The sequence below is a fragment of the Miniopterus schreibersii genome (genome assembly GCF_964146895.1).
Source record: "Miniopterus schreibersii genome assembly, chromosome: 1".
Lineage (NCBI taxonomy): Eukaryota > Metazoa > Chordata > Mammalia > Chiroptera > Miniopteridae > Miniopterus > Miniopterus schreibersii.
The window spans coordinates 136,115,191-136,132,658 of record NC_138101.1 but is presented as its reverse complement, the minus strand read 5'-3'; the positions used below and the strand labels follow the sequence as shown (position 1 = coordinate 136,132,658).

At 45.2% G+C, this 17,468-nt stretch overlaps 1 protein-coding gene across 1 annotated transcript in view; it reads right to left on the bottom strand.

Annotated features, from left to right (window-relative positions):
• TEP1 (telomerase associated protein 1) overlaps window positions 1-11,909 on the bottom strand; it is a 36,515-nt gene extending 24,606 nt beyond the window's left edge. The window contains exons 1-9 of the mRNA XM_081151933.1: window positions 11,821-11,909; window positions 7,722-8,311; window positions 5,960-6,145; window positions 5,520-5,654; window positions 4,613-4,774; window positions 3,946-4,107; window positions 3,576-3,653; window positions 2,357-2,481; window positions 1,988-2,145 (exon numbers count right to left, since the gene is read on the bottom strand). Of these exons, the coding sequence (XP_081008059.1) occupies window positions 1,988-2,145; window positions 2,357-2,481; window positions 3,576-3,653; window positions 3,946-4,107; window positions 4,613-4,774; window positions 5,520-5,654; window positions 5,960-6,145; window positions 7,722-8,288 (1,573 nt within the window). The 5' untranslated portion in view covers window positions 8,289-8,311; window positions 11,821-11,909. The remainder of the gene's footprint in view (window positions 1-1,987; window positions 2,146-2,356; window positions 2,482-3,575; window positions 3,654-3,945; window positions 4,108-4,612; window positions 4,775-5,519; window positions 5,655-5,959; window positions 6,146-7,721; window positions 8,312-11,820) is intronic.
• Window positions 11,910-17,468: the final 5,559 nt, after the last annotated feature.

Sequence of the window (17,468 nt, the reverse complement as noted above, 5' to 3'; positions counted from 1 at the left end):
GTCAATATTGAAAAATTCCTTCTATCTTTTAGACAAAAGTAACATAAGAAGGAGGTGTGATATTTTTCCTGGGTACCTCCACTTTACAGACCAGGCCTGTTAGCCACAAACCCACATCCCATGCTCAAGGCTGCACTTAGCAGCAGTTTTCATCAGGAGAATAGAAAAGTGAGGTTGTGTACACAGTGTAACTGATGTGTGACAGCTGATGAACTATTGTTTCCTTTGTAAAGTCATAAGTTTTCTCAACTGTTGCTATGTATGAAAGGTTTTTTAGATCATTTTGATAAGAACTTAAGTCCCATATCATATTTACACTAAAAAATAAACTGAATATAGATTGAGAAATTCACTGATTTCATTCCAAAGAAATTTTCATAAGTTAATGAACCAGTGGTCTCCAAAGAGGAGTCTGTATATTTAACTACATTTTATCTTATATTTTATACTTATGTTTATATATTTTAATATTTTCTTTTATTTACTGATACTTATTTTCATATTGATATTTAAAATAATTATATTTTATATATTTCTTAAAGTACATTAACTTATTAGTACATGTACAAAATTTTTATAAATACATGGTGGGACAAAAGTAGGTTTACACTTGTGAGTACAAAAAACAGTTTATTATTGTATTATTATTTATTAATTATGGCATTATTTTCTATACAAATAGCTGTAAATCTACTTTTGCCCCACCCTGTATATATACACATATTCTGCTGTATTCCAAAAACTTTTTTACAATGTATAATTTTAAAAAACTCTGGAGACCAGTGGGCATTTGTCTTAACCAAGAATAATGAGACAGTTTGATTTTCAGGGACAGAGAGAGGAGGTGGAGCTGATGCGTACAAGAATCATCTAGCCCTGGCTGGTGTGGCTAAGTGGTTAAAGCGTCAACCCACACACACGGAAGGGTCATGGGTTCGATTCCCCATCAAAGGCACATACCTGGGTTGCAGATTTGATCCCTGGCCCCGGTTGGGGCACATGTGGCAGGCAACTAATTAATATGTCTCTTTCACATTGATGTTTCTCTCTCTCTCTCTCTCTCCCCCCCTTCCATTCTCTCTAAAAGTATCAATGGGAAAAAAATCCTCAGGTGAGGGTTAGCAACAACAACAACAAAAGGATCATCTACACATGTTGGCTGCCATCCAGGCCTCTTTATTCTACTCCACCCAAATCTGAATCAATATTGGGGAAGAACCGTTGTCAGGCGTGTGTGTGTGTGCGCGCGTTATAATTCCCATGCAACTCTGATGCGTACACCACTGGTGACAACCACAAAGTGAGAGGAGTACTAAGCAGCTAAGCAATTCAGACTTCTCTGAGTATAATCTATAAATGGCAGCTCACAGAGAAACAAGGTAAAAGCCAACTTGGGCTTCTAAAGCTCTAAAACGTGAAGTCTACAAAACTCAAGCAGACAAAAGGTCTACTTAGATATTTCTCAACAGTTGACTTTAAATTTTCAAAGATGAAAGAGGAAGTAAAAGAAAACAAAATGGAATAGAAAGAGCCTTCTATAGTTAAAAATAAACTAACAACAACAAAAACAACAGAGAGAGAAAGAGGAGATTGAGAGTAACTTGGTCCTCCCTGATTTGAAGTTTCTGTGGGGATTCCACTATGCCATGTGCCAGAAAGTTCTACCTTATTCGGGTGAATTACACAGATACTGATACAAGTGAAATCAGAGAGAAGGTACCACTTTTGTCATGTGCTGATAAAGACTTGTATATCGCCTAACCGCATCTGGAATAATGATCTACCTCCGATGCCAATGTTACTTAAAGAAGGCACCACTGTCCACTTGGGTGTGGTCAACGGCAGGCCTTATAAGTCCAATCATTTTCAGTGATGCAACTACCAAGCAACAGAATAACTGTATCACGCCATGGAAATCCTCTAGTCCAAAATGAAAGGAATAAATGGGGGAGAGTGGAAAGGGGTGTGATGGTCAAGATTACTGTACCGATGAGTTCCTCCCAGACAGAAGCTTTGTTCCCCCGCAAACTCAGCTCCCGATCCCAGGTTTCAGGCTTAGAGAGCTTCATCCGCTTCCCAGCTCTGCTAGAATCCCATGGCCCAGGGAGGCGACTTCGAGAAAAGGCCTGTAGGTTGGAAGGGTATCTGAAACAGAAAATATTTATCATTTCAAAGCCAGGGGAAAATAACTCAGGAAAGGAAAGGGGAGCCAGTCAAAGCTAGTCAGTCATGTTTACAGGCCATGTCTGCTCAAAGTAATGATGCTGGGATCAGAACTACAGGGATTGGGGCCATGGATGTTGAAAAGTCACGGGGTTGCCCAGATGAAATGTACGTGCAGGATGTATGTTCTCACCTGTAGCCCAGCAGGGCATGCACGTGCTGGGCAGGCTCCCGGATGTGCAGTCGCTGTACCAACTTCTTCAGGGTGAACCTTGGTGGATTCTTTCTCTCTGGCACTGCATTGTAGGTCTCCTCAAACTGTGAAAATATCCCCAAATCCCTCAGGGGTCATTTAATCTATGACCATGGTCACTTTCTTCAGAAAGCAGAACCTAAGGCCATCCCATACCTATCAGATCATTTCTTTCCCCAAAGTAGATTTGGGCAAAGAGTAGAAATAAGGGGTAAAAATCTCTAACAACAAGAACTCCTGTGGTGAGCATAAGATAGCGGTGTTTTGGGGTCACTGTGTTTTATTTACATGAGACTGAGCTATCAACGGCAAAATGGAGTGATTGGCTTGTGGAAAGCAAGACGGGGATAGAAGGAACAGAGAACACCTTGTACTCCGAGCTTTCATTTAAATCACTGAAAGTTGGAATAGGTAAATGGAGGCATCAGAAAAATGCAGGAGTTAAAAAACTGAAAGAAGTTGCTTTTCAGAATTTTCTATGGTGGAAGAGCTAAGTTTGGGATGTATTAATAGGATGAAGAGAAAAGATCAGCTGACCAATTGAGAATGTGTTTTCTTATAATGCTTATATTTTCCTAATAATCTATTTTAATGATGACAATGGTGATAGCTCATACTTATTCAATGCCAGGTGTTGTTAGAGATACTAGAAATATAATAACTGATTAAAACCTCACAAAATCCCAATGAAGTAGGTACTACTATTATCCCCACTTTATATCTGAGGAAACTGAGGCAAGAGAAGGTAAGTCATTTGATCAAAGTCAGGTAGCCTGTAAGTGCTGGTGGTGGTGGGATTCAAACCCAGGTCAGAATCCAGATTCTATGCTCTTAACCACTAAGAGCAATGATTTGCCATTAATGCAAAAAAAATTTGTTCGGTTTGCTTTTAAAACTTCCTATGGAAGGTAAATATCTCATGTCTTTAACTCATTTATCCATATAATAAAAGGAGAGCAAAATGGGGGAAAAAGGAGCCTTTCCAGTGCTCTCAAAACCTGACCCCATAATCACAGCTCAGAATTTCCCAGGAAGGAAACTGGCATGTGCCTACCACACCCACTATTAGTATTTCTAAACCAAATGGAATTCCATTTCTAAATATCAGTTGAGAGAAGACTGTACATGCACATACAGAACCCCAGAACAAGGCACTCACCTTCTCCTGTTTATCTTTAAGAGGCTTAAGGTACTTTGGCAAATATCGATATGTCTCAGAAAATGGACGCTCCGTTCTCTGTAGGGACAGGAGAAGCAGTTTCAAAAAGGCAAATAGAGGCTGCCCCTGGGGAGATCCATTCCAACAGCCCTGAAGGAAGCCAGCTAGGAAAGAGGCAGGCCCTGCCCTCTCTGCCCCCGGAGCTCTCCCAGGCTCCCCTGCATTTTCCTGACTCTGCCTGTTCCTGGTGGTAGGAACATGCCAGATGCTTAGTGTGGGATCCCCCGGAGTCAGCATGTTCCTCCATCCCTCCCTTTCCAGAGAAAAGGGACCTGGGCTGTGAACGACCAGGGTTGAGACAGGGACTGACTGGAGGGCGGGGGGGTCGGTGGGGGGGTCTCTTGGCCCGGTGCTTCCGAGGGTTGTACTTGGCCAGCTGGTACTCATCAAACTGGGTGAATTTGTCCGTCATAGCAGCACGCAGGCAGGCAGGCAGGGGCACCAGCTTGTCCCCCTCTCCTTTAGCCAGGCTCTGTCAGGGAGAGAGGAGACCATCAGGGGCTATTGGAATGGATCTCTCCAGGGACAACCTCCATTTCCCTTTTTGAAACCGCTTCTCCTGTCCCTATAGAAGATGAAGCACCCATTTTCTGAGACCCAAACAAACCTCCCAAAACAAAACAAGACCCTTCACGGGGTTAAATGAGAATAGGGAGTGAGTTCTCAGCCCCAGCTCTAAAATGACGGTTTCTGTGGTACTGGGCCAGTCAGCAAACTTCAATGGGTCTCGTTTTCTTCATTGTAATACAAGGTCCAGAATAAGACCAATTTTGGTCAAACTGTGGTCCAGCCCTTCTCAATCATATTCTCCCTGTTGGGCAACCCACCTGGTACAGAGAGATGCTGTCCTGTCTGGGCACCAAGGCTGAGGACAGCAGAGGGGAGCCCAAACTGTCTGAGAACTTTCTCCAGGAGTGCAATGAGCAAAAGCGAGGAACCCATGTGAAGGCCAAAGTTCAGGGAAGTGAGTGCCATACCTGGTAGAGCTCGGCTACTTGGATCCAATCAGAAGGCAGCTGGACAATGGCACAGAAATACCGTCGCAGGTGGGGGCGGCAGACTGGCAAGAAGGCAGCAATGGCCAAGACTTGGTTGGCTGCATCCCGGATGTTCAGCTGCTGCCTGGTGTACAGAGCTGCCTAAGGCGCAGGGTGGGGGGGGTTGGCACCTCAGCCACTTCTCCCAGAGCTTCATGCCCTAAACTAACTGTGTATCTAATCTACCCTGCATAAAACCTTTCCTGAGCCCTCCATATTGTCTATAAAATATAAAGTTCAAGCCTCTTAGCTTTGTATCCTAAGTCCTCCGTAATCTAGTCCATATCCATCTTTGCAGCACGTCTTCTCCTGGGTCTAGTGATCACCTCCTGAGTTAACCTGGCCCTTTCCCTCTTTGGAAGACCTCCCACCATCAACGCCTACCAGACTTACCCCAGGTTCAAAGTGCTGATTAAACCTGACATCTTCCAAAGTCTCATAGAAAACATGTTCCCCCCTCTTCTCTGCTTCTGAAATAGTCACTTATCTACCGCACCATTTGCATTTACATATTTGGGAATATTTTGCTGACCTAACAATCCCATCAACTCCTTAAGAGCCAGGTCATGTTTCTTTCTGTTGGTATGACCCTCAAGACACTGTGTACTGAGCCTGTGTATTTGCTAAGCAAATGAACCCTAGCGTACTCCTTCCCAATCCCGCCTTCCCCACTCCTCAGAGAACCTCAGGGACCAGGCCACAGACTCACCCAGAGATCCTATTCCCTTCTTAGGTGAAGCTCCCTCCACCCACAGCACAAAGCTGGTCACCATCCCCCTCGCATACCATCAGCACATTCTCTTGCTCCCAGCTTCCCACTCCCATCCACCCTCTCACACCACAGTACCTTAAGGATAAACTCAGGCTCCAAGGGGGCAAGTTCACTACAGACTTTCAGGAGGGAAGTCTTGGTAGCATGGGCTTCATCTTTCATGTTTACCTTTGATACCACAGTGGAGCACAACAAGCTCATTAGAGCCATCTGGGAATTGAGAAAGAACGGGAAGGAAGGAGGAAAGAGGTAATAAGGACCAACTTAAGCATCCCTCAGGCCAACTTACAGAATCATGGACAGAGAGAATGGCCCCCAGATTCAGAAAATGTTTGTTCAACCAAGAGGTTAGAAAAGGGAATTAGGAAGTGCGATATAAGAGCTAGGTGATGCCCTCCCCGTCTCCTTCCATCTCTGGAGGGGATCTGGTTCCGCCTTTGGGCATGACTCCTCCCACCCACCCCACACCCTCCCCTCCACCACCATCAACCTCTTCCCCACACTGGAACTTTTACCTTCTTCTCCTGAAGGACCTGGTCAGCGGGCTCAGGCCAAGACTCAGAGTCCCCAGGGGTGAGCTTCAAGGCCAGCTCCTCCACCTCCTCCTCCTCCTCTCCCAAGCTTAGGCTATAAAAAGGCATTTGAGCCTCAGTCCATCTCTTCTCTTCTGGCTTTTTCTCTTCTGAAGAGGACCAATGACCCTGAGGATAGTGGCAGTTATTAATCACAGTCCCTCAAACACAGATAGATCTGAGGGCAGCTCCCAGGGATAGGAAGCATCCACATCTGTCTTCTAGCACCTCAACTCCTCTCCCTTCATACCTAGCACCAATCTATCCGATCCGACATAGGGATCCCTCTGTCACACACACTACCTTTCCTGACTCAACCTTCTCAGCCTTTGCTCAGGTGCTTCGTGACCACCCCACTTTCATCTCTTTATTGATGTCACACCCCAGGAGTCTGCCCACCTCCCTACAACACACCTTCTATGATGCTATTAAAGTATTTTGGAGTTGCCCTGGCCAATGTGGCTCAGTTGGTTGGGCATAGTCCCGTGCACCAAAAGGTTGCGGGTTTGATTCCCTGTCAGGGCACATGCCCAGGTTGAGGGCCCTCAGGACAGCCAATCAATGTTTCACTCTCACATTGATGTTTCTCTCTCTCTCCCCCTCTCACTTCCTCTCTCTCTAAAAATCTTTTTTTTAAAAAGTATTTTGGAGTCGGAAAAAAAAGGGTCACATCCCAGGTCAATCCCCCAGCGCCTTGGGCTGCTTAACCTCTGAACCTCAGCTTCCTCATTCCCTTCTAACGGTTCCATCAGGTAGGGTTAGGGCTACCTGGTAGGGCTATTTAGATTAAATGGGATAATGCATGCATAACTTTTGGCAAATTTCAAAGCCCTAAATAAATGTAAGATGGTAGTAGCTGTAATCCTGACAATGACCCTGTGAGGTAGATTTTCATTGGTCTCATTTTAACGGTGAGGAAATTAAAGTTTCAAAAGGTTAACAGTCACCCAGCCAGCATGGCTCAGTGGTTGAGTATCAACCTATGATCCAGGAGATCATGGTTCGATTCCCAGTCAGGGCACATGCCCGGGTTGCGGGCTCGGTCCCCAGTTGGGGGCATACAAGAGGCAGCCAATCAATGACTCTCATCATTGATGTTTCTATCTCTCTCTCTCCCTCTCCCTTCCTCTCTCTAAAATCAATAAAGATATATATATTTTTTAAAAAGGTTAAGAGTCTTGCTCAAGGTTGGGCTTGTAATTGGCAGAGACAGTGTAGGGCTCAGATTAGTCTCCCTTAGTCCAAATCCTAAGGCTATACAGAGGAATGTGTTTGTATACCAATTCTGACCTGTATACTGAAGTGTGCTCATATATACTTGTACAAGTGGACATGTGTTTGTACATGCACATACAGGGGACTGGGCCAGGGGATAGCAGATGTGTCTCATGCCAGAATACGATCTCAGAAGCACTTGATTGACTGTGCTACTGCAACTTCATGATGGCTCCCCTCCTGAGCAGAGGTTTTCTAAGACAGGGCCCAGTTTTGCTCTACTGTGCAGAATGTCTAAACTAAATATGTAATGAGAGTAATGGTGCCGATGAAGACAGCCCTGGGGTGAAGGGTGCCTCAGGGAGAGGCTTTGAGGATATAAGGTACACAGGCACAGAGGAGCACAGAGAGATGCTGTGGCACTGAAAGCCAGGGACTAGAGCATTCAACAGACATGGCTGCAGTCAAGACAAGTGCCTGGAGCTATTACCAAAGCTGTTTCCTGAGCTCTCCGTGTGGTGGAGATGAATTTCAGGGCTCTGGGGCAGGTCAGAAGTCCTGGTCCCTCAGAGAGACACTGAGCACTGCAGGTTGAAGGCTCAGAGAGCAGGTGGTTGCTAGTGTCCACACTGCACAGATCAGCTTGCACCAGCTGAGATATCTGGATACACTGGAGCAAGGGGCTGGCAGACAGAGTGCTCTTTAGAACAGGGAGAGTAGCCAGGCACCGGTTCTCCAAGGAGAGAATGTCTGGGTTGGCAGAAAAATGCCCATGTGGTTTCTCCATGGACTTCAGGTCAGGAAGTGTGGCCAGGCACCGGTTCTCCAAGGAGAGAATGTCTGGGTTGGCAGACACATGCCCATTTGGTTTCTCCATGGTCTTCAGGTCAGGAAGTGTGGCCAGGCACCGGTTCTCCAAGGAGAGAATGTCTGGGTTGGCAGACACATGCCCATGTGGTTTCTCCACGGTCTTCAGGTCAGGAAGTGTGGCCAGGCACCGGTTCTCCAGGGAGAGGATGTCTGGGTGGGCCAACCCATGCCCATAAAGTTTCTCCATGGCTGAAGGCCAACCGGTATATCCTAGAAGGAGAGAAAGACAGGTGATGAGCATGTGGCTGCACTGGGAGTATATCTTTCCTCTAGCCCTCCTGGTAATCCAGTGACCTACAAGCAGAGAATAACCAATATTTACTTTTCCAGAACTGGGTTCATTATAAGGGTGTATTCAGGGAGTGTTCTACAGAGAGAATACAAAGAGTATTCTAAGGGAGAAGAGTAGGAAAGGTAATGCAAAAGCTTAAGAGCAGGAAGTGTTTTGCATGCATGTGTGTGGTTTTTTAAAGGAAATGTCTTCTCATGAAGGGGTAAAGGAGCCCCCCAGGGCTATACGTGTGACCTCAACTTAGTACAGGGGCCACACTTGAACCTGGACTCTGGATTCTTGGCTCCAGAGAAAGAAACATTTCGATCAAGCTGTCTACACTCACCACCTCAACTTCCTTACCTCCTACTCACTCTTCAACCAACTACATCGGATTCCGTCCAGACTATTCCTACAAGGTCATCCTCTTAGGTAACTAGTGGAATTCTTGTTACAGAAGAACAGACACAGCTGGGAACTTATTTCACTCTCAAGCACAGTATAATACTGTTGATCACTCTCATTGAAACGCTTTTCCTTTGGCTTCCATGGTGCTACTATTCTGGTTTTCCTCTTAGGACTCTGACCACACCTTCTCGGGGGTTCCTTCTCTGCCACTCCTTGATTGTTAATGCTCCTTAGAGTTCCAATCATTCTGTATACTTTTCCAACATGGTTTCACCTATTCTGTGGCTCCAAATAACATTTCTATGCTGGCAACTCACAAATGTATTCCTTGACCTAGATCTCGTCTGAGCTTCATACTCATTTACCCATTTGCCTGTTGGACATCTCCACTTGGGTGGCTCAAATGTAGGCGGAGCTCCACAGATCCAAATGTACTGTCTTTCTCACACTCCTATCTCTTCTCCATATCTATCCCCCCCTCCTTTGCTACCTCTGGTTACAGAGGTCTGGTGTTGAACAGACTTGAGTTTAAATACTTATGGGACTTTAAATCCACTTGGGACCTTGGATTTCCTTACACTTTCTATTCCTCAGTTTCCTCATCTACAAAATTGAGATAAATGTCTCCCCTACAGAGTTGTTATTGGAATAAGTGAGAAAAAAATAATAAGCCCTTAGAGCAATGCTTTATAAGTGTTCAATAAGTAAAATCTATTGTTCTTTTCACCCAATAAACTACCAAATCCTACTGATTCTACTCTCGGTGTCTCTCAAATCCATGCAGTTCTCTCCATCCTGCCTGCCGCCACCTTTGTTGAAACCCTGCAACCCACGTGGCACTCAGTATGTAGGTCTGTTTAAAGGAGCTCCTGGATACATACCCCAGCCACTGTTTACTATATTGTCTTGTTTATTTTTTCATGTTAAAAAAAGTATCTTGTTTGCTTCTCTGACTCCTTGTTCACTGTTTCTCCTTACTAGAACAGAACTCCCTGGGGTTTCCTTTGTCTTGTTTGCCTCTACATGCCTAGCGTCACACACATAACCTGGCTTCTGATCATCTCCCAGCCTCGTCTCTTACTGCTACTCCCATCTAACTGGAAGCTTCAACCATACAAACTCTCTTTAGTTCATGTAATCAGGGTGGTATCTCGTGTTTTGTTTTGTTTTGTTTTGTTTTGTTTTGTTTTGTTTTGTTTTGTTAATCCTCACCTGAGGATATTTTTCCCATTGAAAAAGTGAGAAAGAGAGAGAGTAGAAGGGAAAGGGGAAAGAGAGAGAGAAACATCGATATGAGAGAGATACATCAACTGGTTGCCTCCTGCATACACCTGGTAGGGGCGGGGAGGGAACCACAACCCAGGTACATGCCCTTGACTGGGAATCGAACAAGAGACCCTTCAGTGCACTGACCCAATGCTCTAACCACTGGGAACATCAGCCAGGGCACCAAGGTACCTCTTGACTCTAGACCTTTACACACAGGCAGATGCTTGGAACACTCTTCCTTCCACTAAGACCACTGCTTCCCCCATCCCTCCTTTACCAGGCCAAACTGTACTTTCCTCTCACTCTGCAGGCTTCAATTTAATAGGCCCTCTAAGGTGCCTCTGCTGACACCCAGCCCCAGTCTAATTTAGGTGGCCCTATGTTCTCCCAAAGCCATAGCTCCTCCATCACAGAACACATCCTCTGGGTTGTAATAGCCTGTTTGTCTTTCACCCACCAGATTATAAATTCCTGAAAACAAATACCCCTGTGGCCTTATTCACCATTGTTTCTACAATGCCCTAGTCAGAGGCATTCAGAAGCTTTTGACAATCTGGTGAAAGCTACGGAGGTTTTTCTCAGAAAAACATGAGTATGCACTATTTTGCACTCAATTATCAGGGCCCATCCATGGACCTCTTAGAATCTCCATTAGCTGCAAATTAAGAGCCTCTGCTTGACAGAATGCTTGGACTTATATTACTAGAAATGTATTTACTTATTTGGACAAATGCTTACCTCCTACTTACATTTAAGCATTTTAGGAATAAATATGTTGTTAAGTCAATCACTTAAACCTTAAATGCAAGAGCTTATGAACAGGAATGTAGAATATGTCCAAGAAGGTTTGAATGGACAGACAATCCAAGACCAGAAAGGACAATGGATAGCTCACTGGACATCCATGTGGGCAAATTACATCAGGAATGATGGCCTCTGTGCCCTGTATACTTCCCTCATATCTTTGTACCACAATAAGCCCCCAGGGAGAAGAGTGGGGAAATCTCAGAATTAACTCAAAATTAAAAAAAAAAAAAAAAAAAAGAAGTCTCAAAACAAAAAAATTGTGTTAACAGAAAAATACAGTTAAAATATTTTTTGTTACCCTGGAGTTTGTGAAGGGAGATTCATCTGTGCACTACAAATGAAAAGGCCCTTCCCACCCCATCCCTAGTTCCATTCTCCAGGGATACCACTGCTAAGTTTTATATGAATAGTTTCAAGACACTTTCTACGCATATACAAATATATGTATATGCATCTCCCACCCCCCCCACCCCCTTTTCTTCTTTGTTTTACACAAAAAGGATCATACTTTAGACACCATCCTGCACTCAGTATACCTTGGACACCTTGTGTTAACACATTAACACCCACCTCACTTTTACAAAAGTTGGCTGTGTGATGTTCTATCCTGTTCAAGCACCGCCAGCGTTTCTGTTACTACGAACCGTGCTCACACCAGCTAGTGCGCGGCAGCTACTCGCTCCTTTCAAGGAGCACTGAGCAGGGAAGCAAGGGAGCTCATTCTCACTCGGCCTCTCCCTCTTAAGTACCCTCCTACGCCCTGGCCCTCCCCTCTCCTCTAGCTTCCCAGCGGCCCTTCTCACTGTCCCTTCCACGCGGGCACACCCCCTCCCGCAGCTGCTGGGAGGAGCTGGACCAGCGCCCCACCGGCGTCCGCCCTGGCGAGAGCGGGCCGCGCCGCCCTTCCCTCCGGCTCGCGGTGCCCACACCCGCGCCCCACGCTCCGGGCCGGGGCAGCTTCTACCTGCTCTCGGGCCGTCCCCGGAGCCACCGGGGGCTGGAGAAGCTGGCTGCCTGCCGCCGGGCTACCTGGTTCTCAGCTGCAGGAAGCAGAAGACCGGCTCCACGCCCCGCAGGTCGGAAGAACGGGAGCGGGAGGAGGAGCCGGGCCGGGCGCGGGGAGGGACTGCGCGCGGGCGGAGACGCGGCCGTCAGCGCTGAGCCGGGCGCCGCCCGCCCGGGGCCGACGCCGGCCGGCGGTGCGAGTGCACCGAGGGCGTTGCAGCCTTTGCTGGGGCCTGTGTTCAGTCCCTCCCTTTTCTCGCTGTCTGGCCCTCCTCCTGTATGTCTACCAAGGACCCCTCCTTTGCTAAATGCCCTCTCCTTTCTGCTGTTATATCTGCGAACTCTGTTTCTTGAAAAGGGTTTTGGCATATTCAGTGCCTGTCTGGACACTGCTTTTCCTGGTGTCAAAGACAGATAGATTCTTAATTCATCCAAAAGTTACTTTGTGAAAATAGAAATAAAAGGAGGTGACTATGGAATAATTATGGCGGGGTGAACTTAGAGCAGCCCATGTCCATCTGGAGGAGATCTGTAGATTACAAAGAATCTATTTGGAGCCATCCTGAATGGCTAAATGCGAATTGTTTCCGTAAGGTGGGACCAGACTCAGGAAAGAGACAAGTGACCTGGAAGATGGTAATGCTAGTGCTATTTCTTAAAGAGCAGGGCGAAACAGATAGTAGTAGGACACACATGCTTACCTCGTGTAAAACAGATGATCTGTCATCTGGGAAATATGCCTTTGCTTAGGAAAATACTCCTTTGCTTAGGAAGATACCCTTCATTCTCACGTAACAACTGAGCTTCAGATCAGAATTAGGGCCATCCTACCTTTGCAATTTATTGAGCCAGATTCCATCTTCCTTCCTTCCTTAGACGCCTCCCTTACTAGCCACCCCTTCAGTCCCCAAACTCCCTTTTTATAACAAATATTTTTATGTACCATTTATCCTCCTGAACTACAATTGATGAATAATATAATTTACCTATATGCACAACTTTTAAAAATAAAATATCCTAAAGAGATAGAAAGGAATAGTAAAAGGAAGGTGGTTTATTATAAAATACTATGTGTTTAAATATGTAAATATTTGGGCATGACATTAAAGAGGACACTGTGTGGTACTCAGATGCATGCATCTCTGTAGAGAACTACTTTGAAAGTTACAGTTATAGCCCTGCCGGCATGGCTCAGTGGTTGAATATGGAGCTATGATCTAGGAGATTGTGGTTCCATTCCTGGTCAGGGCACATGCCCGCATTGCGGGCTCAATCCCCAGTAGGGGGCATGCAAAGGTAGCAGATCAATTACTGTCTCTCGTCATTGGTATTTCTCTCCCTCTTCCTTCCTCTCTGAAATCAATAAAGACTTTTTTTTTTTTTTAAGTTTCACTTATAAAGGCAGCATGGTACAGGGGTGTTATGATAGAGGTTGAAATACCATGAATAGATGCTCATGTGGCATGATTTTCCAAAATGATGAATAATTTTTGGCAGATATTTTAACAAAACAAGATATGATCATCCCATGATATTCATGGTAGTTGCATTTCATTCATGCTAATGGTGATTCTGGTCTCTAATCCAGGGACATTTTGAAAACCACTAGTCTAGAATGATTCCCCAGACAGAGAGACAGTAACAACCTACTCTACTCCAATTTAATAAGGAATGTCCCTGCCACACCTCAATTTTGTATACGTATCTATATAAATAACTGGGTCCAATTCCCAGAGATCCTGTTTCAGTCAGAGAGCCACTGACTAATCTCTGTGGATGAAATAAATCTAACCGAATCTAACCTCACAAGGTGACTTGATCATAAATTCCTAACTGGTCATAGTGGGTAGTCACTCCCCAACATCTGCATGTATGTATGTATGTATTTATTTATTTTAAATGTTTTAAATTTTATTTTTCAGTTGCAGTTTACATTCAACACCATTTAGTATTAGTTTCAGATGTATGGCATAGTGGCCACACAATCAAATACTTTACACAATGATTCCCCTTGATATTTCAAGTACCTACCTGGCACCATACAGAGTTATTACAATGTTATTGACCATACTCCCCATGCTGCAGTCCATATCCCCATCACTACCAATTAGTACTTTTTAATCCCTTCATCTTTTTCACCCAGCACCCAGCCATCAGTCTGTTCTCTGTAGCTATGAGTCTGTTTCTATTTTGTTTGTCTATTTTGTTCTTTAGATTCCACAAGTAAGTGAAATCATATGGTATTTTTTTTCTCTGACTTCTTTCACTTCGCAAAGTACGCTCTAGATCTGTCCATGCTGTTGCAAATGTTAAAATTTCAATTATTTTATGACTAATAGTCCATTGTATACATGTACAACCACTTTTTAAAAATTTATTTATTTATTTTATTTATCTTTATTGTTGAAAGTATTACAGGTGTCCCATTTTCCCCCCCAATTGACCCCCTCCACCTTGCTCCCACCCCCTCCCCAGGCCTTCACCTCGTTATTGTCTGTGTCCATGGGTTATGCATATATGCATATAACTTCTTTGGTTAATCTCTTCCCACCCTCCACTCCCTTCCCTCTTCCCTCTAAAATATGATTGTCTGTTGCATGCGTCAATGTCTCTGGATCTATTTAGTTTGTCAGATTCTTTTGTTCATTAGCTTCTTCTTAAAGAAGACCTTTCAACATTTCCTGTAGTACTGGTCTGGTGGTGATGAACTTCTTTAGCTTTTCCGTGTCTGAGAAGCTCTTTATCTGACCTTTAGCTTTTCCATGTCTGAGAAGCTCTTTATCTGACCTTTAATTCTAAATGATAGCTTTGTTGGGTAGAGCAACCTTGGTTGTGGTTCCTTGTTTTTCATCACTTTGAATATTTCTTGCCACTCCCTTCTGGCCTGCAAGGTTTCTGTTGAGAAATTAGCTGACAGTTGTATGGGTGTCCCTTGTAGGTAACTAACTGCTTTTCTCTGCTACTTTTAAGATTCTCTCTTTGTCTTTAATCTTTGGCATTTTAATTATGATGTGTCTTGCTGTGGGCCTCTTTGGATTTCTCTTGTTTGGGACCCTCTGTGTTTCCTGGACTTGTAAGTCTATTTGTTTCTCCAGGTAGGGGAAGTTTTCTGTCATTATTTTTTCAAATTGGTTTTCAATTTCTTGCTCTTTCTTCTCCTTCTGGCACCCCAATAATATGAATGTTGGGCCGCTTGAAGTTGTCCCAGAGACTCCTTATACTATCTTCATATTTCTGGATTCTTTTTTCTTTTGGCTCTTCTGGTTAGGTGTTTTTTGTTTCCTCATATCCCAAATTGCTGATTTGATTCTCAGCGTCCTTTACTCTACTGTTGATTTCCTGTAAATTATTCTTCATTTCAGTTCATGTTGCCTTCATTTCAAATTGGTACTTTATTATGTCATCGATGTTCACTTGTTTTCTTAATAGTCTTACTAAGATCCTTGAGCATCCTTATAACCATTATTTGAACTCTGTATCTAGTAGCTTGCTTGGTTCTATTTCATTTAGTTCCATTTCTAGAGATTTCTTCTGTTCTTTCCTTTGTGACATGTTTCTTTGCCTCCACATTTTGGCTGCTTCCAGGTGTTTGTTTCTATGTATTAGGTAGAGCTGCTATGTCTCCTGGAATTTATAGAGTGGCTTTGTGTAGTAGGTGTCCTGTGGGGTCCAGTGGCTCAGCCTCCCCAGTCACCTTAGCTGGACCTTCTAGGTGCTCCCCTGTGTGGGCTGTGTGCCCTGTCCTGTTGTAGTTGAGCCTTGGTTGCTGTTGGCATCACTGGGAGGAATTGACCCCCAGGCCAATCAGCTGTGAGGACCAGCTGCAACTACAGCCAAAGAGCTGCTGTACTGGAGAACCCCTGTGGAGCAGGATTTACTTCAATGGAGCTTTGGTGTTCACCAAGTGCGCCCCTTGAGTGTGTCACTCATGGATGTGGTAGGGTTGTAATCCAGCGTGGCCAAGTCTGACCACCAGGTGCACTGTCTCTGGGGCCTCCCGGGAGGTGCAAAGTCAGCCTCTGCCAGTGCCTTGCCCAGAGCCACCCAGCATGAGCTACACGGCAAAACGTAGTTAGCTGCTACTTGTGCTGGGCTTGGAAGTGTCCAGGAGAGGCCAGGCTATGAACCAATGCAAGCTGCCACTAGTGCCAGGCCTGGGGACACTTATCAAGTCGTATGGGGCATGCTGCTGCTTGTTTGAGAGATCTTAGGAAAGTCCTAAGCGTGAGGCTCGAGAGGCCACTTGCATAGAAAAGCCACTGGAAATGGCCTGGATGAGCCTGCAGGTGGGGAGGGGCGGGGCCTCCGGGAATCACAGGGCAGGGCCAAAGGTGTGAGTCAGGTGCTGGAGATTCAGAGAAGGCGCCTGCCTGCCGGCTGTGTGGGGGGAGGGCTTGCCAAAGGAGCAATGGCCTCTGCCAGCTCTTCTGCCTGAGAGAAAGCTGCCCCTCCACCTCTCACCCCAATTTCAGGCAGGTTAGTTCCTCCCTGAATGTCCCAGGTTCCCTTCAAGCCGCTGCCCGGCGCTGGGGCTCATCTGAATGAGTCCGTGTGCGGGCCCTTTAAGAGGAGCTGCCTGGGGCTCCCGCAGCCTCTGAGACCCTCAGCGACAGTCCCCACTGGTTTTCACAGCCTGAAGTTGTGGGACTTCTTTTCCTGGCACTGGAACCCTGGGCTGGGGGCCTGATGTGGGGCCGGGACCCCTCACTCCAGGAAACCTCCACTGCCGAGATGTCCTCCCGGGGTTTAACCCTCGGCACCAGGTGTGGGGCCTCGGCCAGGCCTCTGCGATTCAGCCCCTGTCCGCCGGCATCTCCGCCCCTCCTACCAGTCTCGATGCTTCTTCAGTTCCCTGATTGTAGGGCTTCTGTTCAGCCAGATTTCAGGAGGTTCTGAGTGATGGTGGTTCTGTATTTTAGTTGTAATTTTGATGTGGTTGTGGGAGGCGGCGGGTACAGCTGTTACCTACGCTGCCATGTTCTGTACAACCACTTTTGTATCACTCATCTATTGATAGCGCTTGGCTATTGGAAGTGCTTCCATATTTTGCCTCTTGTAGGTAATGCTGCAATGCATATAGGGGTGCATATATTTTTTCGAATTAAACAGTCCCCTTTCAATGACATTGCCTTGCCATTCATTGTCTTATAAAATGTCCGACCTTTGGATTTGTCTGACTGCCTCTTCAGAATGTCTTCAGCTTGTTCTTCTACCCTGTGTATTTCTTGGAAACTGGAAATTAGATCTAAAAGCTGGACTCCCAACTTCTTTAGTAAAAAGTTTATCTTTGCTGTAAGCAATCCCTGTTATTTGTTCTTGTGCATTTAAGTTAACACACCTTTGAAACATCAGAATAATCCTTTTTCAAGAGCCCATGAAGGAGTAACCACCCTCAAGAGAGCACATAATGTTAACTGTCCTGTACCTTGCATTCTCCCGCTTTCATATAATCTTCCTTATTACCCTCCTTAATTCCAGATATATAAAAGAAACAGCAAAACTGTCATTCTCAAGAGCATTTAAGGTCTTGATTTCTGTCAGTCTGTCAGTTTGGCTCAAACAAAGTCTTAAAAATTTTTTTTACAGGTTTAGATATTCTTACATGGA